This window comes from Dreissena polymorpha, chromosome 7, assembly GCF_020536995.1.
Source record: "Dreissena polymorpha isolate Duluth1 chromosome 7, UMN_Dpol_1.0, whole genome shotgun sequence".
NCBI lineage: Eukaryota > Metazoa > Mollusca > Bivalvia > Myida > Dreissenidae > Dreissena > Dreissena polymorpha.
The window spans coordinates 60,137,449-60,163,199 of NC_068361.1; the positions used below are offsets into that span (position 1 = coordinate 60,137,449).

The 25,751-nt window shown below is 33.4% G+C and overlaps 2 protein-coding genes across 4 annotated transcripts in view; one reads left to right on the forward strand and one right to left on the reverse strand.

Moving 5' to 3' along the window:
- LOC127838218 (P2R1A-PPP2R2A-interacting phosphatase regulator 1-like) overlaps nt 1–25,751 on the reverse strand; it is a 278,300-nt gene that overhangs the window by 186,772 nt on the left and 65,777 nt on the right. The window lies entirely within an intron of this gene.
- LOC127839750 (uncharacterized) lies at nt 7,673–12,205 on the forward strand. Its single transcript, XM_052368136.1, has 7 exons — nt 7,673–7,932; nt 8,600–9,059; nt 9,253–9,314; nt 9,674–9,758; nt 10,444–10,664; nt 11,024–11,128; nt 11,461–12,205. Exons 1-7 carry the CDS (start codon nt 7,753–7,755, stop codon nt 11,995–11,997), a joined length of 1,650 nt encoding a protein of 549 aa, XP_052224096.1. The 5' UTR covers nt 7,673–7,752; the 3' UTR covers nt 11,998–12,205.

Here is a 25,751-nt window from a genome sequence, read left to right on the forward strand (position 1 = left end):
GTGGGGACATCTGTGTCCCATGACTCAAGACCTAAGGTCATTTATGATTGCCAGTCTCCCATTCAATTGATTAATGCATATAGAAGGACTAAATGGTTGTGAGAACTTAATTGGAATAATGTCGTAATTAAAAGAAATATCAGCAAAGAATACTCATACAAAATCTCACATGTGTTCTCTTTATGATTTTGCTGCCCTTCTAAAAGAAAACGTTACCAAAGATTTGTTAAGCAAACTTTTTAACGATCGGCCTATTGGAATCCAGATACCATTAATGTCATGTACTTTATTAGAAATGTTATATGCATCTTACTTGTTATGTCTTTGTTGCCATGTTAAAATTGTTATTAGTATCATTTTCCATGTTGTGTAAATTTAGGTAGTTTTGAATACTAGAATGGTAAAACCATCAGTTTGTACATATTTGATAATACTGTTATTAGTATTATTGCATCTTTTGCTTGACTATTCACACAATGTTCAAACTAGAATTCTCACCCATGTGTTGGCAACAGTATAGTGCTCTGTTTAAGGTAAATGTGCAACAATTCTACATAATTATTTTGAATGCAGGTATTCACTAGAAAATGTACACATGTGTATGGGTCATTTTTGCGGGGTTTTTGTGTGTAGGTGGGTTAAATGCAGTTATAGGGATTACATTTGAGACCAGTGGGGTCAAGGTCAGTGGGATCAATGCACATGGGGTCAAGCTCAGTGGGGTCAAGATAGGTGGGATCAAGGTCAAGTGGGTCAAGGTCACTGGGGTCAAGGCCAGTGGGGGTCAAGATCAGTGGGTAAAGGTCAGTGTGGTGAAGATCAGTGGTTCAAAACCAGTGGGGTCCAGGTCAGTGTTACAAAAATTGAAAAATAGTGTCTGCTTGATAACTAGATTGGATGAAGGGATGTTTCGGAGGTTTTATGTGTTGGTAGCTTTCATGCAGATCTATGTTTGGATTGCATTTGGGGCCAAGGTCACTGTCACTAACAATATGTTTTCCAATTGATAACTTTAGTTTAGATTGAGGTATTGTCCAGCACAATTATTTAAATACATTTAAATTAATTGGTACATGTTAAAAGAACTAATTTTTTCGGCATATCTTGTTTTCATTTATAAGTGCTACAGCTATTCAGATTTTAATATTTCCTAGTGGTTATGTAAAAAAATGTTCATTATCCTATCAAGGAAGAAAAGTGATGTAGCAAGTGCGCCGTGTTTGGACAGCTCCTGTTTTCATTTAAATGTCAAGGTAAGTTATACATAAGAATTAAAGTGCGTATTTGTTTGGTGGTAACTAAAACAAATCAGTTTCATTTTATTTTCACATGTTTTTAAAATAATTATTGTTGAACTGTCAATTTATCCATGAATATATTCAATAGAAAGTTAAATCTTATTGCGTAACTTTTCTGAATTCAATAAGTATACATAAACATGTTGGCAGTTGAAATGAGGTATTTTATTGACACACTTCTCATATAATACTTGATAGCTGTTCTGTTTATTGTATGCCATACATTATTGAGCAAATAGTGCATGCTTTTATTTCCATCAAGTTTTGATCTAAACAAAGTTCTTTATTACTTCATTTGAATTTCTTTAAATGGATCTGTTTTGAAAATATTTACAGATAAATCTTGCATTCAGTATGACTGGCCCATGGTAATATATGTATTCATTAAAAGAGACAAAATTGACATTGTGATGTAAAAAGTTGTATACATGAGTAATTAAAAGGTGGTGTATATGGGGCATATAAGCGCCATTTTGTATGTCAGTATGTGTCCCTGATCCAACTTCCACATGCACTGAAGGATTTTTGAATAACTTTGCACAAGTCTAATCTATATAGGCCTGCAAGTCATTTACAAGAGCCTCATGGTTGCCTTGAAGGTAAAGGACATACTTAAAGTTCAAAGATTATTCTTTGACAGTGCTTTTCATTCTGAAATTAAGGATTTCTCTATAAAATGTCTTAAATTTTCATATGTTCTTGAATATCTTGTTAGGAGAACAGATGTTAAAATACAGCACTGATTGTGAAAACAAAACATATTTGTCAGATTAATCACCATTGGTTATTGCACTTCTTGGTTGTAAGATATTTTGTGATGAATCTGTAGAAAATGGGTATTTATTATTAAATGTCTGCTACTATACTATTTACCCCTGGCACATAATGAAAAATGCCTAAAGTAGTAACACTACGACTCTGGTAAACCTGCTGACAAATATGCTTGAAGTTGTTTTTTTCCCCTACCAAAGGCTGAGGTATATAGTTTTGGCGTTGACTACCGTCAGTCCTTCCGTCCATCTTTCCAAAACCATTTAGGGCTATATCTCAGAAACTATATAAGATTTCAAGATGAAACTTCATAAGTCTATAGATAAAAATGAGGAGATGGCGGGGGATATCAATTCAACAAATTTGTTTGAACCTAGACGTTTTAAATAGTAAACCATTGTTCTTCATAATATTGGTGAGTTTTCAGCATTTTAAAACTAATACTTTGTTTTGTTCAAATCAAATTTACACACCTCATGAATGGTAATGCATTTGTATTTTATAAAAAATGATAACATTTCATTATTGGAAAAATCCCAAACCATTTGCTTACATTTACAAAGATATATTTTTGAAAAAAAAACACAACTAAAGATTACATACATTTTACTTTATACTGTTGATGTTGTTGATTGTTGTATGATACTCCCTAGCTGGAACTAGGGGTATGTACATGTAGATGTCATGTAAATATTAGTAGCTTGTTTTCTGTAAATGTAAACAACATTGGATATTACACTATTGTACCTTGTTTATCGTCTTCATGCCTTTTGTTTTAATTTGCCAATATATATTAAAAGATAGTTTTTCTCCGAAGTTCAATAATGAATTATATTTCTAGGAAAGAGCTTTGGTATTAGGTTCACTTTCTTGTAGCTCAAACACATTAATCTGTTCACTGATTTTGGCATGTTTTGGAGTTTGTCATTAAATGCTTTAAACTGATGAATGTAAACATCTGAACTAAAAATGTCCAGTATAAAACAATAATACAACCAATAAAAAAAGGTTTCCCATCTGGGCTCGAATCACTGATCCTTGGAGTAAAACTCTAGCGCCAAAACCAATCAGCTGTCAATGCTACTACATTCAACGGTGTATTTTTTACTTTATATAAACAACCCACTTATGGTCACAAATTGCAACGATAACAACGGAACTCTCTAAATTATTCAATTGTTTAGCGTTTGTAACGTGTTATAATTTTTATCAATTTTTAATGATGATTATAAGTAAATGAAAATCTATTTTCAGTATGAGTCTTCATCATTACTGTAATTTCGCTAGTTGGAGTACATCGTTCATTTACTTCTTTGATCTGTGACAAAAATGAAGAAAATTCTAATTTTGACTGAGATTTTTTTTTTTGAAAAATGTTTTTTTATAATGAATTAACTTACAACTTTTTTATGTTAATTATGTTCAGGTTTTCAGACATTTTTAACTGTCACCCATGTATTTCATCCAATGCCTTTTCCTAACAGTTTGTCAAAAAGAATGATCTGTTATTTTTCATTTTTGTGATCACAAAAAGTTTCTTGCCATATGTGAGAATGCATTTCCTGATCAGAAACAGTGATGACTTATATCTGAACAGATTTCATATTACATTGTATATCTCAATGATTGTCTATGGAACATTTTAGACCATTTGCATTATATAAGTGTTTGCATTTGTGTTATCTTGATTAGTTAGTATTCTTTTTTAATTCCTTGCCTTATGTATGACAAACTTTACTTATTTACCTTATTATATTTAAATAATGATGGACTAGTTAAAAGGGGCCTTTTCACGTTTTGGTAATTAGACAAAATTAAAAAAGATTGTTTCATATTCGCATAAGTTCCTTGTAATTGTTATCTTTGTGAGGAAAACGTAATATTGAACATTTACCATGCTCTTAAATATACATTATATGCATCTTTTAACGATTTGATAACCTGAAAATGATAAACATTGCAACGCAAAATAATTGAATAATTTGGAGAGTTTTGTTGTTGTAGTGATATTTTGTGAAACTACGAGGATTTTTCATGTAAAGTAAAAAATACATAACTCATTGTATGAGCACGAATGGCCGAGTGGTCTAAGCGAGACTTACTCCAGGGGTCAGTGGTTGGAGCCCAGTTGAGGGTTACTTTTTTTTTCTTTAATTTTATTCTTGTTTTTTTTTTTACTGGAGCTTTTTATATCCAAAGTTTTTATTTATTGATATTAAGCATTTTATGATAAACTTCAATGCATGCCAAAATCTGTGAAAAGTATCCTTTAAGCAATCTTTTCATATGAGAGGCATTTCAATTATGGACTTGTGTACACGCTAATTTTTACATGTCATATGCAGACTCTTCTATAGACTAAGCAGTTAAAATTTCTTGTTAAAAATTGCCAATTGATAACTTGGGACAAATATTAATAATATATGTTCAGTTATCTGAGTGAATTTCTTTGACTGTTCAACTGACAGCTAATTATTGGAGCAGTTTATTCTCATTTAACCCTTGGCATGCTGGGAAATGTGTCGTCTGCTAAAATGTTGTCTGCTGAATTTCTAAAATAAGCACTTTATTTGATTTTTTTTCAAAGAATACTATCAGAATAGCAAACAGTTTGGATCCTGATGACACGCCACGTTCTGTGGCGTCTCATCTGGATTCAAACTTTTTGCAAAGGCCTTCAAAATTTTGTTCCAGCACTGAAAGAGTTAATGCTTATGATGAGAACCTATTTTGTGCATTAATTAGTGTAACCCCCTGTCCTAAGATAAGATTCTAAATAAAAACTTCCCAGAATGTAACGCAAGATAAAAATGTTGTTGTGCAGGTTTGAAACATTACACAAAGAGAATATACCGGTATTTTAAATTACACCAGAGTATTTTACAACCTATTCTTGTATGAAGGCAACTATGAAATGAAAGACATTTGTCCCACCTTTTATATTGACCTTATTGATAGTAAGAAGGTTTTACAAGATTTTATTTCATTATAATTGGGAAACTCTTAAATAAATAATATTGGTTAGTGGTATTACTTTTACGCATCACAATGAAGGTTTCTGGCATATACACATTGAAAATATCATATTTCATTACATAACTGAGGTGTGAGGATGAAATTTTCTGTATTTTTAGCTCACTTTAGCACAAAGAACTTGTTGAGAGCTTGTAGGATACGATGTTGTCAGTGCGTGGGTATTGTTTGTTCAAACAACCACCCTGGTGTGATAATTGGCCCAGTCCTGTGGGTTACTTGTTTTCCTTATATGTGTATAGCATAAACTTCAACAATCTCTGAAACAGCTAGGTCGAAATGTTTGGGATTTGGCATGTATTATTGTATGGCAGTCGTCTACCTTATTTTTTCAAATCATGTCCCTTGTATGGAAACAAGATTTATGTAGACTTATATAGTAAAAAAACTACTCCTTTTTAAAATTATTAGGTTCAGCGATTTGATATTTGGTGTTTGCATTTTTTGTTTGATCATGCCTTTGGGGTCTTAATTTGCCCCGCCTTTGAGGTAACTTTTATTCCTTATATGTATATTATAGGGAAAACTTAAAAAATTGCATTCTCTGAAACTATACGGCATAGAGGTTTGTTTTTGTGGTGTTCTTCTGCTAAGTTTGTTGACATTGTTTGCCTATACTCAAAACTAACCTTGCTCAGGGGTCACATTAACAACCTCATTATCTGAAACCCCAAGAATTAGAGGTTTAACATTTGGTGTGCAACATTGAATGAGGTCCTCTTCTTAGTGTGTTATAATAAGAAGTTAAGAATGCTTGAGTTAAAATTTGCCCCACAAGTAACTAAGGGTTACTGTTTGTCTTTGTTTTTTAATATGTTTATAGTTTAACTGTGTCGGATCACGTTAAGTCTTTGTCTATATGATTAAGTAAAAAAAAAATAAGTTCTAATTCTGTCCTAGACCGCATTAAGTGTAAGTGTATGTTATACAGAGTAAAAACCTAAAAAACAACAACATTTATTACATATACAAAAATATCAACAACTCTATAAATAACAGGTAAGATTTTACATATCTCGGGTGAGCGACTTAGGGTCTTGTAGATGGCTGATATTATTTGGCTAGTAAAACCATGTTATCTTTATTTAGTGTAAATAATAATTATAGGAAATTGTGACTTAATTATTGTTGATCATTTAGTTATATGTGAAAAGATATGTTGAAGTAAAAAAACAAGTAAACCATTTATTTGACACAAGTGTTGTGGTATATTCTCCTAGAAGTAATATTTAATTTGAACATTAAATCCAAGCACGGAGCGTATATTGATCATCAAGAGTCTGTGATCACAGCTACACCTATGAGGGGCGTCAGAAGGAAATTGACATTGGGGCGGCGGAGGAGGTGGGTATGTGTATTTGAAAAAAAATGGGGGTACCGTTGGTGGGGTCCGGATTTTTTGTCAAATTTCAGCATCAAATGGCACATTCTGGTGCGTTTTATGCCCGATACCTGGCCTCATACACGTCTGTTGCAGGTTGCAGACATATGCTGGATGACAAAAGTTGTGACGGACATACAGACGATGGAAAAATGATCTCTATATGTCGCAGTAAGGACTTTTTAGCAGGCGACACAACAATAGTGATAATGTGGGTTGAAAGAACGTTTTTCGGGATTTTTTTCCCGAAATTCCGTTTTGGAAATTTGAAAGTCGTTGGTTGGTTTGGAGAAGACATATTCAAATGACACAAAAAGTGGTAAAAAACATTAAATAAGTTTTTAAGAATTATCGATTTACTTTGAGTTATTACTAATAATTCAGGTATATTAATAAAAAGAAGCAAAGGCTAAGATCATACCGACAATTTAAGACTCCCAGGTTTAATTACTCAATAATAAAGGGATTAACGTTGTAAAAGAGACCGATCAATTTACAACATAATTGACACGTACATTACCGCGGGCGGATAATGACAATCAACAATTATACACGTGTCATTACCGAAATAAGACCTATATGTAACAATGAAATGTCTGATTTAAGACTTGCATAAAATTTAAAATCGTATAGTTAAAGTCATAAGTTTGTTCTTTCTCTAATTGAAAATCAGCGGAATATAACAGATAATACATCAGCGTAATATAATGGACAATACGGGATCAATTGACATTAAATGATTATAATGGATGACGCATTAGATATACATTTAGACTATACTTACTTTGTTATATTGAACCTTCGATACATAAACATGCGACATGAATTAATGACAGTTTTATTTAGATCGTTTTTGCTTTATCATATTTTGTATCGATGTAATTTAAGCGCATTATTTAGCTATGATTTGCAATTAAGGTGAAGTTATAAACAAAGAACCGAAAATAGAACAGAAATTCGCGGTTTAGTTTTTAATCAATGATGTCAAGCTAGGTGTATGTTTATAACTTGTACACGTTGAATTGACAAGATTCAAATACAATGCAGCTGTTGCATATTGATCACTGCTAACGTACAAAAGATCCAACATTTTGCTCAATATAAGAGGCTCAACATGGGTAGCAACAGCTGTTCTAATGCCTTTGTGATAATATCGGGTTTCCCTCGCTGAACTTTTCCCCCGTGACGGACCTAACTACAAATGGTCGAAATTTTGAATGGCCTGAGTCGAATCGGTTATTATTTAATAACGAGATGTAAAAACGTATTATGTACGCAAACATGCAACGAAAGCGGATTAAGGACCACTATAGCCATAATATTTCAATTGCCTCAAGTTTCGTACCTTCTAAGTTATTTACAAGAGGGTTAACGATGAAAAAAATGTTAAAATGGATGATTGGTGTCATAGTACTTTTTGTGATTTATTCAATATATCAAAAGACAGCGGTAAGTGTGATTTCACAGTCTGCAGTGCATTTCGTTCGTATCTATTGCATATGAAGGCTATTTATACAACAGACCATATATGTTGTGTATATTACGTGGATGAAAACAGAAGCCTATCAATAGCTATTAAAGGCAATTACTTTTTCGTTTTTTTCAACCTTCACTGCCATTATGTTTAATAATAGAAATGAACACAGGATACTGTACTGATTCATTACATAAAATTTCACCTTTACCAGAGAAAAACATACCTCAGATGTCGTGTACGTTTTATGGTATAGGAATTCTATGGTACATGCAGATTTACCTAACTAAATTTGTATTTTTCTTATGAATGTTGTATTTAAAATCCAAGAAAAAGTCACTTATAAATCGATTTTTAATTAATCGGACTAATGGCTATACATTGTTGGATCATTATTTGTGAATAAAAAACGTCATTTAAGTTTGCTTGTGGTTTCATTTGTTATATAACCGTGTATTTTGCATTTATTTTAGCACATGCTTTATCTTGTTTCCAACTTAGTTAAATCATCGACATTTCAAATATTAGTTAATGTGTCTTTCGATTGGGAAACGCAATCGAAAAGTTGACCAATACCTCTAAAATTGGCAATACAGTATGTGAAATTAATTAAACTAAATAACTACTAGTATATTTTTTCAGGTATCAAAACAAAATCACAATAACAAAGAAACTTCATGGGCAGAGAAGCAAACTATTGCAGAAGACAAAGAAGAATACATTCCAAAAGATACGCTTGATAGAAGAGTGAAGGAAGAAATCAACAAAGTGTTTGAAGACTTTAAAAGAAAACAAGAAATGGAACACAAAGGGTTGAAAGCTGATAACGTCAATAATTTAAACAATGTTCCTGTAAATAACAACAAACTCACAATAGTAGACGAAGAATCCGATGACGCTAAACCAGCCAATAAAGTGGACGAAGAAATATTCGGTGATGACAGAGATGATGGAAAACCTGCGTCAGATGGCGGTAAGGACGTCGGTGATCACTTCGAGGAGATCGTAGAGGGAGCCTTTGATAGGATAAACATTGATGAAGAAAATAATGAGTTGAAAGTGGAAAGAGAAATTGAAGAACGTCTTGCAGATGTTATTAAAGGTAAGAAATGCACAACAACATAATTGATATCGATTTATCAATGGTGATCGATTGCTATGGACTTGTGATCGGTTTATCATATTTTAAACAGTTAAGATTTAGCAAATGATTTAACATTTTATTCTGTTTTCGCTAAAACAAGATAATATTTACATTATACATGTGTTCGCATCGTGTCCTGATAATGTTAAAGATGCAGCTAACGAAGCCGCAGATGAAGTAGACGAGGAAACAGAACAAGAAAAATTAAAGGAGGTGAGAGTGCATATTTTTAAAATTCAAAATACAACACTTTCTTTGACATGAAATTTGGAAATGACATTCTTCTGCAGGTGGACTTTTATGATGCACCTGCTACACATTTTGACAACTAAAATAAAAAGTATCTAGTACTGCAACAACATGTATGTGTTTGGGATCCTGAAAGGTTTATACATCAAGTGTATTCGTATGTATTCGAAGTTCATGCTCAATTTAATTAAATTCATTTAAGACATATTAAAAAACGACCGGGAACTGAGCATCAAATTAACTCGTCTTCGTTAAACGATTAATTTCTTGTAATTTTATTTGAAATTTTTAATGTTAATTATGTCATGTGACTTATGTTTTAGAACCCACAACGGGATTTGGTGGAGCCAGTTATTGCAGCGGACATCTTGGAAAAGAAAGAATACAAAGTGGCAGTGGATGAAATGGGTAAGACTACAGATAAAGAGATTTCTCATGATCGCTGAATAGTAGGTTTGACACAAGACAATCGATAGAATAAACAACAAAAGAATTTTCGCTAACATAATTAACATCTTAGAATTGCTATTAAATAGGATTTAGATATAATTAAAGGTAGATTTTGTTAAATTAGCCCCTTCCCCTTAAAAAGGCTAACATTAAATTTCTCTTATATCGTCCTAATGTATAATAATAAATAGTTAAATATAGTTGGTTTACATATTTCAACAATACATTATCATGTCATTATAACAAAAGTAATTGGGTTACCTTTCTGATTGATTATTTGATAGACATGGACTTTTAAAGTATATTTGTATTTCACATACTAGTATAATATGACTATGAGTATAACTTAATTAACAACTTTATATGAAATGCCTAATCGCAGTTAGCAAATGTATTTTATCATGTGTGCTTAATTTATTTTGAATATATGAGTAGATTTTGTTTAAAATTCAATTAAGTGTACTATATTGAATTGAAAATACGAGTTTTACAACATTTTTTCCATATCTCGACTCGGTCCTGTAAATACCTTTTTTAAAATGGGACAATAGCGGTCATTGAAATAACACGGAAATAAATTTTAACGAAAAGTAAAAATTATGTTGTCAGACAATAAGACAAAACAACAACATCACATTTCCAGATCGACAACTGAATCCGGCGGAGGTACAACGCATTAATGACAATGCGGCCTTTGATGCCCGACGCCATGACGACGACCATGAGATACCTCTGTTCGTTACCGCTGTCCGTCAGACACAGATCAAGGAAGTGACGCAACTGGTGGCGTCTATCCAGCATAGTCTTCCTGGGCGTAAGATTTACGTTTACGACCTTGACCTTACCACGGAGCAAAAGAAACATGTGGGTACCTTACTTTCTGAAGTTATTTTCATATTGTTTGATTTCATGAATGCTAAAAAACAACAAAGTAAAACATATAATTGTTTTCATGAAAAATGTCAGGTCCTGATGTTATCATGAACTAAGATTGATATCATGCATTCGCAATTATCCATTAACATTTCTTTATGACCTATATTACGTACTATATAATAACAACGTTTGCGATAGCAGCTGTGACTGCGTTCTTATGTACTACATTGTACTTCTGCTGCTGTCATACTGTGTCTATGTGTCTGTGCTTTTGTATAGATACAGATTATGTCATACTGTTGTGTGTGTTATGAATTCGGATAATGTCGTACCGTTTATGATTTCAGATGATGTCATACTGCAGTGTGCGCATGCGCCTGTTTATGAAGAAACTATTCCCGACGTATGTTTCTAATCTTGACAATCTTCACTGGAAACCACTTATTATACAGGTATGACACGTTTTTTTTTCATATCGCACCTTAACGTTCCGCCAATTACATGTCTCATCGGTCTACCTGTTTGATATATAAAACATAATGATACTAGTATTTCTTTTAAGTATCACACAGAGATGTACAACATTGATAAACTAAATCATATATATGTTTAATTACTTGATGAACCATATATTGAAAATAGAGCTGTGTGGCCTTAGTTTTAAAATCTTTGTTCAACTGCAGACTCACACATTGTTACAAGATGAAAATCATTAAATAAATCAAAAGCCACATAAAACGTACACATCAACGATATGTTACTGTAAAAATTGTTCTTTGGTTAGACTGCTCTTGCTGAATTTGGTCACATCATTTGGGTCAACCCGAACTTTCGACTGGGAACACAGGAGTTGGCTCCCTTGCTACACGATTCACACGAAAGAGGAATCATGGCGATAGGACAGACAGCCAGCTATACAACTTACTCTGCAACGCATCCGAAAATGTTGGAGTTTATTCCAGCTGACAAGAAAAAGTTATCGTTTCATCCACATCTTGAAATTCGAGCCCTCATCATACATAATACACCCGAGGTACATGAGCGTGTAATGAAGATGTTCACCGCATGCGCACTTGAAGAAAACTGTTTGGCGCCACCTGGATCGAAATGGCAGTGCAAGTTTGACTTTACTGGAAGAAAACCAGCGGATTGCCATAGATATGACGAATCTGCTTTGAATATTTTGCTGAAGAATTGGTTTAACTTTGACCTGTCGCAGTTTTCCAGAGGAAACAATTATTTCAGACCGTATGACATAAACTATAAACCAAAGTTAAAAATATGCCGTGATGCAAATGACATTCGGGATAACGAATTGTAAATGCTTTTCTTCTGAGTGTTATGTAATTTGTTTATTGAAATTTTTGATGCTAGGCACTTCAGTTGTCACATTTAAACGGACACGTTTGTTGTGTGTTTCCGAAATTTGTTTACATCAATGGAAACGTCTTAACGGCTTTTAAGTCGGAATTAATGGCATTGATTTAAAAACATGTTTTTTTCTATATTAACAATTTCGTTGACAGCTACTTTTAAGACTTTTGTTCTAAATTTCAACGGATGTTGTCGGCTCCACGATTTTATTATGCAAATTCCCTAGCATCTTGCCGATTACGGCTTTGTGTGATTTCTTTTTTAAAGGCCACATATAATATATCGCTTTAATAATAAAAACTTAATGCAATTGCCGCAGAAATATGTCCCCTGTACAGCGCGTTTTATCAACTCAACAAGTAGGCACGGAATGCAAGGGGAAATTTCACCACAGTTATTTTCATTGACAATGTAAAACAGCATTACACGATGTTGAATTGCAATATTTAAAGATTTACTCGTTGCAATTTTTCAATAAGTGTCATGCATAAAAAACTATGGAAAGGAAACATTGGACACTTATTTTAGAATGCGTGTAATCGGTTATAAACAGAATGTTGTTTTTTTTAAGAAAATAAGGCAAATAAATAGAGTGGAGTATAACCGTTAATTTATGTCGTAATTGCGCAATCGGGATGCGCGATTGATATCAACATCTGGAAAGTATGTTTACTTTCATATTCACGACCGATGCTTTAAAAATGATAAAGGTTTACAGTTTAAACGGGAACGTTTCGTTAATTGTTTTTAGTATAACGTTTACGGGAAAATGTTAACTTGATATTTTAACTAAGCACGTGCATCTTTTAACGGTTTACTCATTTATTTGTTTTCGAAAACAATTTAAACATGTCATGTAGGTTCTTGTTGAGACGTGGGTTCTTTAAGAGTCGTGGCTATGGAGATCGCGTAAAAAGAACGTTCTCACATGATGTAGTCATTAAGAAAAGTTTTGATACAGTCACTTTCGTTTTGCTGATCAAAAATGCGACGAAAACAGGTCAATATTGTAATTCATCAGAACTCAATACGTTCTTATAAAATATTTTCTCTTTTATGTATTGTTAATATAGTATTCCTCAGCAACACAAAATCGTTTATTTATGAGTATTTCCCATACTTAATCGTATGTTGATATTTTTTCACAAGAAATTAACCGCCCCTGCAATGTCAGTGTAAAGGCTTTTTATATTCTGTAAATCTTGAAATTGGAATAGCCAATCAGCACGGTTCCTATACCACGTGACTTTTTAGCTCACCTGATTGCTCAGGTGAGCTTTTGTGACCGGTCTTTGTCTGTCGTCTGTCCGTCCGTCCGTCCGTCCACATTTGTTCGTAAACACTCTAGAGGCCACATTTATTGTCCGATCTTCATGAAACTTGGTCAGAAGCTTTGTCCCAATGAAATCTCGGTCGAGTTCGAAACTGGGTCGTGCCGGGTCAAAATCTAGGTCACTAGGTAAAAAAAGAAAAAAACTTGTAAACACTGTAGAAGTCACATGTCATGTCCAATCTTCATGTAACACTGTCAAAATGTTTGTCTTAATGATATGTTGGTTGAGTTCAAAAGTGGTTCCGGTCCGTTAAAAAACATGGCCGCCAGTGGGCGGGGCAGTTTTCCTTATTTGGCTATAGAGAAACCTTGTAAACACTCAAGAAGTCACAATTTTTGCCCAGTCATCATGAAAGTTGGTCAAAACATTGGTTTTATTGATATCTCGGACGAGTTCGAAAATGGTCCAGATCGGTGAAAAAACATGGCCGCCAGTGGGCGGGGCATTTTTCTCTATATGTATATAGTGAAAACATGTGAACACTCTAGAAGTCACATTTTTGGCCCAATTTTAATGAAATTTGGTCAGAACATTTGTTTCCTTGATATGAGAGTTGAGTTCGAAAATGGTTCCGGTCAGTTGAATAACATGGCTGCCGGGGGGGTGGGGGGAGGGGCAGTTTTCCTTATTTGGCTATAGAGAAACCTTGTAAACACTCTAGAAGTCACATTTTTTGCCCAATCATCATGAAAGTTGGTCAAAACATTGGTTTTATTGATATCTCGGACGAGTTCGAAAATGGTCCAGATCGGTGAAAAAACATGGCCGCCAGTGGGCGGGGCATTTTTCTCTATATGTATATAGTGAAAACATGTGAACACTCTAGAAGTCACATTTTTGGCCCAATTTTCATGAAATTTGGTCAGAACATTTGTTTCCTTGATATGAGAGTTGAGTTCAAAAATGGTTCCGGTCAGTTGAATAACATGGCTGCCCGTGGGGGGGGGGCAGTTTTATTATATTTATACATAGTAAAAAAAGCTTGTGAACACTCTAGAAGTCACATTTTTTGCCCAATCATCACGAAACTTGGTGAAAAGATTGGTTTTATATACTAGTATATCACATAATTAATACCATAATTATTGCCCTTAGATTGTCCAAATTTTCATTATATTATACAAAATCCTTGTAAACACTTTAGAGGTCACAATTTTGTTTCAGATTTTATGAATCTTGATCATAAAATTTATTTTTGTAAGCAAAGTTTGATGTTTGGTAAGACGGTCAACTCAAAATATAGGTCACCAGGTCAAATCTTACAAAAACAAAAACACTCCATATGCCAGAGTTTTGGTTCAATAATGATGAAACTTGACCAGGATGTTTGTCTGGACAATATCTAGTTCAAATTTGACGTTTGGTAAAGATTGAATGAACCGACTCCTCTCAGGTGAGCGAACTAGGGCCATCTTGGCCCTCTTGTTTAAGATCTGTGTTGGGAGAATAAAGCGCGACCCAGTTAACATTTTTAATGATGTCTTTTTAAATAATTCACCATTTTAATGGGATAAAGTGGTGAGGTCGCTCATTCGTTAGAGTTTTCTATAGATATCATGATCTTTTTAAACAAATAAGTATTTGTTCAGTAACGTGCCAGCGCGCGTTTGTAATATGAAGTCCCCACACTGATCCGACATTTTTCTAACCGTTCAAACGCGCGGTTGCACTTTACTGAAAAAATACTTATTTGTTTAAAAAGATCATGATACCTATAGAAAACTCCTATGAATGAGCGGGCTCTCCACTTTATCCCATTAAAATGGTGAAATATTTAAAAAGAGATCCTTAAACATGTTAACTGGGTCGCGCTTTATTCTCCCAACACAGATCTTAAAAAGTCACGTGGTATAGGCACCGTGTCAGAATCTACGGGTCATCAAGAAAATGTGTTTAAGATGGCGGTTTGACACTGTCAATACAATCGATAATTTATTATTATAACATACGAAAATTCTTTGAAGAAAAAGCAACACATATAAAGACCAATGGTTAATAATTATGTTTATAATGATTCATAGTCACGTATTTATAAAATATTTGTAATGTAACAACTTTATAAAAATAACCTCTGACTTATCAAGCATGAAGCATATTTGCTTTCTGATACAACCGTAAAACAATGGAACTTTGACCTTACGCAATTTGCTAGAACACATGCTAGAGTCTACTCAGAACGTAATCTTAATGCAAATTGATAAAATCTACATCGTGTTGACACAAGACCTAGAACTGATCAGTTATACATGTACTTATTTATACTTAACTTGCATTCTTATAACACAATAATAACAGGGGATGCAGGTTTCAGTTTAACAACGCACTACACTTTAACAATAATAGTTTAGTGAACTAATAAGAATTCAAATTGTGCAATGTAAATTGAAATTTATTTGCAAAGTATTTATTTGATTGTGTTTGATTTGGGATTTCATACTTAAGTCTAAACATATTGTATACTTGCGTTTTGCATGAATTCAGAATTACAAGTTTTATATGCTTCGACAAAATGGGGCACTTTTTAGTGTCCTTGTCTTAATGTTTTCACTTAAACAATGTATTAAGAAATTACATTTTTATACCTTCATACCATGGGCAGTTTACAGGCCTTTTCATTTGGATTTGCATATTTTACGAATACAAAATCTGTCCATAGTCTTTAATTACATAGATTTATTATGTACTATTATATATTCGAACGGAAGTTGTTGACGAAAATATTTCATCTTTTTTATTTTTTTTTTAATAATTCGTTGCCATCCATAATTAGAAGACAATAACTGTTAGCGATATGGATTAATTGTACTATGCTTGAAACCAAATACAGTTAATTGGGTGAAAATTGTGCTTTTAAAACGTGAGTGTTTCTTCTTAATCTTTGATTATTTTGTTAACTCACATATCCATACAGAGAGTTGGCTCACTGTACGCGTAACGCGCTGTTAACAGCTAAGCTGGTAATCGCTGCATGTATTTCGGTTTTACATGAACTATAGCGTTTGCATCACTAACTATGCTGTGTATATTACGTTATTCTTGTGTTTATTATCATTCCCTTTCAAATGATCAGTTTTGATTCTTAAAATGGTGACATTATTGCATTAACATCAATTTGCGTCCATAAATAAGTAAGTAGATAATACGCTCTCAATGAATTAAGAATTTAAAGACTTGGACGATATCTGCGTTGTATGCTACTGTCTTTCTCGATTGTTACATTGTTATTCAAAAGCTGACTATGCACAGAAAGCAAAAAATAATTATATATCGATCAATCATGAAAACGATGCGACTGCGATATTATTTAGAATCGCAAAACGGTTTTTCTTCCTTCCGCTTATTAGAAAATGCCGCAATTCCGTAATTCCTTCAGTGTTACCACGAGATTATAAATTATAATACCTTACTTCTGCGTATGGATGTATTTCTATGCGACATAATGAATAAGTTTTTTGCCTGTTTCCCTTGAGTGTTTCGCTTCGGACATTATAATAGAAAAATTTTCACGACACAATTTATAACTGAAACAATATCATTTCCCTTCAAACGGAACTTCTTTCTCAGAGCGAATGCGCGTTGAGTTTCAAACTGCCATCTGTACCTCACAAAATATTAAAAATGTTAATCAATTAGACACGAACTGCCCGGGGAAATTTTCCAACAGTTTTACCATTGAAAATATAAAACAGTTTTACAATATGTTAAAATGCAACAGTTTGAAGATGTACTCGTTGAATTTTAATGAGTATTATGCATAAATTAACAACAAACATTCAACACTTATTTAAATATGCGTTGAATCGGCTATAAACATGTGTTTTTATCCCGAAAATAGTAATGGAAAGAAATATAGTGGAGTGTGAAAATTTAATATGACTACAATAACATTGGGTGTATATATATGTATATATATATATATATATATATATATATATATATATATATATATATATATATATATATATATATATATATATATATATATATATATGTCGTTATTGCTCAATCGGCATGCGCAATTGATATATAAACATCTGAAATGAATGTTCACTTTCATATTCACGACCGATCCTTTTAAAGGGATCTTTTCACGGTTTGGTAAATTGACAAAATTGAAAAAAGTTGTTTCAGATTCGCAAACTTTCGTTTTAGTTATGATATTTGTGAGGAAACAGTATTACTGAACATTTACCGTAGTCCAATATAGCCATTATATGTATCTTTTGACGATTTGAAAACCTAAAAATTATAAAGCGTTGCAACGCGAAACGATTGAATAATTTGGAGAGTTCTGTTGTTGTCGTTTAAATTTACGAAACTACGAAGATTGCTTATATAAGGTATAAAATACTTATACTGTGTATACCCGGCGGAATAGCAGAGAGGGCTAATGCATTTTTACTTCAGACTAACTCCAGGACTCCGGGGGTCACTGGTTCGAGCCCTGGTAGCGGCTACTTTTTTTTCCTTTTTTTTAAATTTTATTCTTGATTTTTTACTGGAGCTTTTAAGATCCAATGTTTACATTTATCAATATAAAGCATTTAATGACAAACTTCAAAATATGCCAAAATCTGTGAAAAGGCCCCTTTAAAAGGACTAACGTGTACTGTTTAAAATTCAAGTTTGGTATATTGCATCTCTTTTCAACTTTGTCGAAAAAAGGAACATGGTCGACTAACTAGGTGAATGCAGCTTTGAATGGTACACTGGTGTATAATACGTTGATTACTGCTCACCAAATACTATGTTTTACATCTTTGGGTTTGCAAACAACTTAAACATAATAGCATTCATTACATTCTGTATAATACACTCGTAAAATATTGTGAATTTTACAATTCATAATTTTATAGAAAAAAAGCAGCAACAATAGTTCGTACCGTATTACAAATTCTAAACCGAAGCTCATTATATGCACTGACGCCGAAAACACGTTGGGAATCGAATTGTATGCATTCGTGTGTTAACGTCACGATGATAACACTTGTATGTTTAAAATGAAACTTTGAAACAAGTGACATTTAAGTATCACTAAATGGTTGTCTTTATCTAAAAACAAAGTTTTCGTCACATTTGACACTGCAGGAACCATATTTTTAATATTCGATATCCAAATAATAATTGTATCGCTTACTACATTTACAGAGAAAATACATGAACATATGAATTTGACAGTGTATAGTTATATGATGCAATAATGTAAAGAATGTGGCTATACAAGTCAGTTAAAACACGCTGTCATCCGTATTTGTTAAGGTAACAAAATTAACACTTTACCATCAGAGGCAAAATTATTGATATTAAGTGACAGGAACATTATTCGCTGAAGGAATTCTTATTATTGCAGATAGTATTTTATGAACCATTACTTTGATTGAAAATATAAATCTAAAATTCAACTGCCGTAATTAGCTTAATGTTAAATATGCAAAACACATTTTGCTAGCGATATCTTTATTGCTATACTTAAACAGTTAATAACGAATATGAGATACACGAGGAATTATACAGTTAACAAAGTGCATGTGTAAATATGATAGCTCAAAAATGATATTGTTACGGAATACAGAATATTTTATTAAACACAAGATAAAAAAAGAATGAAAGGTTGGAAAAGGTGAATACATGTAATATAATACAATTATTTATATCATCCGCGCGACTATGGTCATTCGTGCCACGTGACCAATTTTCTACCGTGATGGCTCTATATATTCCGTATTGGACGGTGCGAGTTTAACCGAAGATTTTCAAGTTTACTCCAAACGTAGTTTTAATTAAAATTTGATATGATCAACATCGTGCTAAAACCGTACATATTATTGATCTGCAACAACGAGGGTAGATAATAAGTCCAATTTGTATAACACATTTAAATAACTTTCTAAATTCTCTGAGGGATACTTGCTAAAATAGCTCTTTCGCGGACTTACCGTTGATATGTATGTTAAAAGAAAATAATTCAAACATCGAACAGAATATGATAGGTTTAATAGGTATATAAAAAAAACATCTTATTTAAAAGCGGTGTGCACAATACTTTGATATACAGATGGGACAGTTTTTCTGCTATACCGATATGTTGCGCTAGCTGTGTAGTGGTCCAAATATATGAACGTATTGTACAAAACGGTGTTAAATAACGTTACATTATACGGTGCGTATAAAAACTAACTAGAGCCTACATGAAATGTGTTTACACCATATTGTATAGTGATTTTATTGTCAATAACGCGCAACGAAACAAACACATACTGTTTGAAATATGATGGAAAATACAAAAAAATGACATCACGTGTATACAACTTACACATAAAATGGTTCACTTTAATTTACTTTTTATGTTTACGCCATAACGTTAGACCATTTTTGTGTTACATTTATATCGTCGTTAAGGGTTTGTAGGAAAATGACATCCTTTGTAATGTCCAACGGAAATATAATTGTAAGCAAAGAAATAATGAAATAATTCATATGAAGGATGGATGTTCAACAAAAACAAAAAGCACCAACATTTGCACAAGAAAAGTATTGGTTTCAATTTGGGCATTAAAACACAAGACCTCGTTGTCAACAGAACATATTGAGTTTAATAGAGGATCGATCCCAATACCTTATACTTTAACTCGAGACCCATGTAACGACTGATATAATTTTTTTATCCCATTTATTTAAGCTCGATTGCAAAACAAGCCTAAGTAAGGCTTATATGAAACGCTTTCAAGTCCGATTCCTTGGTGTTAATGGGGAAGATCAAAAGAATGCTCCCACAGTGGGGATCGAACCCGTGACCTCCCGATCGCTAGGCGGACAGCATATTCACTACGCCACGGCGACCTCTTTGATATAATTGGTTTTAATCCAATATAAAACTACCGATTAATATCATTGTAGTAGTAGTAGTAGTAGTAGTAGTAGTAGTAGTAGTAGTAGTAGTAGTAGTAGTAGTAGTAGTAGTAGAAGTAGTAGTAGTAGTAGTCGTGGTGGTGGTGGTGGTGGTGGTGGTGGTAGTAGTAGTGGAAGTAGTAGTAGTAGTAGTAGTAGTAGTAGTAGTAGTAGTAGTAGTAGTAGTAGTAGTAGTAGTAGTAGTAGTAGTAGTAGTAGTAGTAGTAGTAGTAGTAGTAGTAGTAGTAGTAGTAGTAGTAGAAGTAATAGTAGTAGTAGTTATAGTAGAAGTAGTAGTGGAAGTGGTAGAAGTAGTGGTAGTGGTAAAAGTATTTAAAGGCAGTAGTAGTAGATGGCAGTAGAAGTAGGAGGAGGTAGAGGAGGTAGTAGTAGTGGTAGTAGTTCTTAACATAAGCCATACGAATTATAACTGAAATGAAAATAATCAAGTGGCTTATATATAACAATTATAAATTAATTGATAACTAGTAATACGTTATACCACTGAAATATATATTATATATTGTACCTTCAACGTTATCAATTAAAGCGAGTCTACTGCCAATTTTACTCAAACTTAAATTGTATGGGCACTGTATCTCCATGGGGTAGGTCCCGAGTATGCCACCATCAAGAACAAGGTGAACGATGCAGTTTGTATTCTCATTGCACACCAGCACCGTGTGGCATGGCCCACCACAGGCATCACTTGGTTTCTTAATGTTCTTTCATCGACTGCACTAAATGTGCACGGTATCGGACATGCACACGATGTCAATAAGTATCAACATGTTCAGTTACATCTTTGTTGTTATTTATTTTATCCGCTAAAACAAACATTTGTGTACAGTGCAAGGCTAAAAAACAACCGTTATGTTATTTCCTGCCACTAGAATGTTTTTTCCCGCTGCACAGTTAATGATCTTAGTCACCTAGCCCGAACATGTATAAATTATACATTGGGACGCAACAGAAATATGTAACTTTTGAACGTAATCATACGCATACCGTACATAATCTGTAATTGTTGATACAAACCAGTTAAAATCGTGTAATAGTAATTATATATATATATATATATTTTATATTTATATATTTATATATATGTATATATGTACATTTATTGAACTTATGAATACATTTATTGAAGCATATTTCTATTAATTATACATTCTTAAAACAGAGGCAGTGCGAAAGTACTCAGCGATTTAATCTTATTACAACAATCAATATGCAATTTAAATTAATAAAAGAAGTATTCATTATTGTTTAAAAATTACCACACACATGCACGTTAATATTTCATATGCATGTAAAAATCATGATCACGTTGATAATATATAACTAGTAATCTAACTGTTTGCTGGTGATATATTGTACAACTGAAGTTTCTTGGCGTCTTTCGGGCTGTTTGACACCGCCAGCCTAGTTGCATTCTTAGACACACATATGCTGCGGGGGAACAACATATCAACTGGGTAGATACCGAAAATTTTCCCATCTACACTCAGGTGCACGATGGAGTTGTTATTTTCACTGCACACCAGCACCGTGTCACCAGGTCCTACACAGCAACCACAAGGCTCTTGTATGTTCTCATTAGTAACTGCTCTAGATGTGCCCTTCACGGTGTCGTACAAGAACACCGTGTGAGCGTTCCTGTCAGTCAGTACTAGCGTGTTCTTAGATTGGACATAGGTGCACAAACTCTCATTAGCTTTGTACGTCTTTGTAGGGAACACGACGTGATCAAAGTCATTCTCCACACCGTCCAGTGAAAGCATTCTCGCAGGGCGAGGATTATCCATCGTACTCACGACCATGTGAGATGGAGACATGCAGCATATAGAGTCGAACTTGGATGATGTTTTGATCTCCCTGGTCAGTGTGATGGTATTGTCTGTACTCACAGACAGGAGACATACTGCTTTATAACCACCACCACCCGTTACACACAGTGTATCATGAGACACACATACTACGCTTTGTGGGCTACCCTTGAACTTGTACGGTGTTCCAAGTCTCTGTAGTTCTTTCTTGCTGACTGACACATTGTTTTTCAACATCTTTACTTCGGGCTGATACAAGTACATGCAAAGAACGCCGTTTTCATCGAAGAAACTTGCAACCGACTTGGTTATCTGACTTGTACGCGTCTTCTTGGAATCAGCGTCTGTATACGTCATCGACAGCGTGTACTGGTCATCATATCTGAAAGCAGAATCATTGAATCTCGTTTTTGGAAAACAATACATAATACATGTCTGTTAAGTTCACCCCAGATTAACCCATGAAGTTCAGACTGCACAGGCTAATCAGGGATGACACTTTACGCACTTGCATTAAGACCATTTTTTTTAAATGAGACTCAATTGTATGACTTCCAGTTTCCTTATGAGATTTTCAAGGGGATACATGAGAGGAAAAAAGATCTATTAAATTTGTTATAATGCAAAAATATTAACTGCTTTGCCCTTTTTCATACTGGTTTAAAATGTAATGGTTGGTTTACAAGTGCCTGTATATATTGTCACATAGGCGGTTTTGAGTACATCATCTGAACTGCTACTTTTTTTACTTTTAATGTGATGTTTATCATAATAAAATTGTAATAACATTTGTGATCAGCCAAGCGATTTTTCGTCCAAATGACGTTCCGTTCTATGATCAGAAAAAACGAAATCCTGTGTTATTTTTACATGTTTACATAGTGTTTAATTTTATTAAATTAAATTAATTCAATTAAATACAAGTCACGCTCGAAAAAGGTTGTTATATATATATATATATATATATATATATATATATATATATATATATATATATATATATATATATATATATATATATATATATATATATATATAAGCATGAAAATAATGTAATAGGAGGTATGTCATTTAGACGAAAGATCCTTGGCTTTTCACATATTTATGTTTAAATAGACCAATTGTAGTTTGCAGTTAAACTAAACTAAACTTAACATTTCTATTTACATACTTGGCGCATGTGACATTTCTTTTTACATACCTGGCGCATGAGAGAACTTATTAAAAATATAATGTTCGGCTCGAAACATTGGCAGCTCTGAGCTTGCGGTGATTTTGCCAAGCTTCAATAATATATGTAGTATATAATATTAAATTTAAATGTTAGTCTGAATAACATATATGTGGTAATCGATATATAATTATTTTTCTGAAGATAAAATTTTGATGTCATAAAAAAATTTGTATAATTAGATGTCTGTTATATAAATGTTATATATAGCTGATTTGTTATTTCAGAATGCGCCAAAAGTCAAGTCTATCGCTTCATCGCTTGAAGAGAAAGCGCTTGAAGACATCGCAAACTTTACGATTAGTTATACCAAAATGCATTTCTTCAACTACATGTCACACTGGCGTTTGTCTGCAACAAATTACACCTGTGCTAACGCCCATTAAGTCACCAATTCGTTCACCATTGTATAAAGTATCTCCACCCAAAAAGCGAGCAAAGAAAAGCATTTCTGCAAGGGCTCTTTTTGAGCAGCAGCCATTTTGTGAAAAAAATGCCGTGGCATTCATGTCGCTACTGAATCAGATTTTCTTCTAGACATTAACAATGGATCAGTCAAAACGAAAAGCGAACAGTTAAGTGGAATCGATATCGTGTGAAACTCAAAGCTATGAGAATACGACAACACAAGCAGACAATTTAACGAGATACATATTCGTAAAATAGTTTGTACTAAAGTATCTTAGATATGAAATAGTTGTATATCTACATCTCAAATATTAACCCTTATCAGATTTTACCACCTCCTTTTAATACCAATTTTATGAATTGTTATAGACTTTCCGAATGCTTTAAGAATGCTTTGTTTTATTTTAAGCCAAATACAAATTATGTTCATGCTATGTCATGATATAAAGTTTAATGTTAATAAAGAAGTCATTATGACCTAGTGTTATATTTTATATGCAACATCATATAGAGGCCCTCGAATACATGTATGTGTTATTTAATCTTGACAGGGGTCAGAAGTTGCCACACAGAGGAAGTAAAATATATTTATTGATGCTAAATAACTGATAAAATAACTTCCTACCGGACATGTGCCCAATTTGATGGGGGGGGGGGGGGGGGGCAGATGTAAGACATAAGCAAAAAACAGCAAATACACTTTACAAAAGTTATGATGCTTCAAGAGAAATCTACTGGATTAAAACATTTTGAGGACTTTTATATTTATTATCTATTTTATATCTATTATACCCGGAAAATGAATGTCTTCCTATCAGAATATACTGTTGTTGATAGCCTAGCGCAATGTTGAAATTATGCATTTGTACACTTCAGCATGTGGTGCATTACAACTAGTGTTTTGTGTATTTTCTTCATTGTCAGATATAAGTTCCAATAGACAACATCAGTGCATCAATATTTTTTATAAACGATAGTGTTAACAAGGTTTTGCTATAGCTATACACGGTAAACTGCCCCGCTTCCTAGTGGCCATGTTTTTCAACGGACCCTAACAATTTTCGAATTAAGCCGATGTATCATAACAACAAATGTTCGGACTAAGTTTCATGAAGATTTAAGTATAAATGTGACTTCTAGAGTGTAAAAAAGGTTTTACTATAGCCATGTGAGCAAATATGCCTCCTGGCGGCCATCTTTTTCAACGAACCATTTTAAAAGAATGCTGATATATCATTAAGACATTCGCTGTGACCATGTTTCAAGAAGATTGAACGATAAATATGAATTGTAGTGTTAACAATATTTTCTTTATTTTGACCAAGTGACCTAGGTTTTGACCTGGTGTGACCAAGTTTCGAACACGACAAAGATATGAATGAACATGTTCATGTTCTTAATTCTATCAAACAGTTCTGCATTATAAAAAAACGTATACACTATAGTTAAGAAGAACCCGTTACAGTTTTATCACATCTTACAACATTTTGCCAATCTTGATAACAGCAGTCCATTTAGCACAGGGAAATCAAGAACTGGCTACTCGAGCCAAGAATAATAAGACTCTATTGGGTCAATATTGACCACAGCTGACCATTTCGTACAATACTAACCGCAACAGACAATTATGGAAAATACTGAGCATAATCTACGATTTCGGACATACTAACTAAAAACTGACCATTCTGGTGGAAGTAGTCTCAAAGAACCTCGTCGGGTTATCAAAATCTAACTTGCAAGTTTTAGTCATTTTACTTCAAGTTTTCGTTTTTAACATGATTTACAAAGGTGTGCGACATTTATCGCTAATGTTGCGACATATATCGGCAGTTGAAATTTTTTGCGACATTTTTCGTTAAAGTTTTGACATATATCGTCAGCAGGATTTGCGACATTTATCGTTCCTTGCGACATTTATCGTCAACGTTGCGACAAATCTCGTTGCCTGCGACATATAACGGCGATGCGACATTTAACGGCGCTACAATTTAACTAACATACAATATTCAAT

Coding starts and splice junctions, on each gene's coding strand:
- LOC127839750 (XM_052368136.1), top strand. CDS start 7,753: ATGTACGCAAACATGCAACGAAAGCGGATTAAGGACCACTATAGCCAT. Junction 7,933..8,599: donor CAATATATCAAAAGACAGCG/GTAAGTGTGATT, acceptor ATATTTTTTCAG/GTATCAAAACAAAATCACAA. Junction 11,129..11,460: donor GGAAACCACTTATTATACAG/GTATGACACGTT, acceptor TTCTTTGGTTAG/ACTGCTCTTGCTGAATTTGG.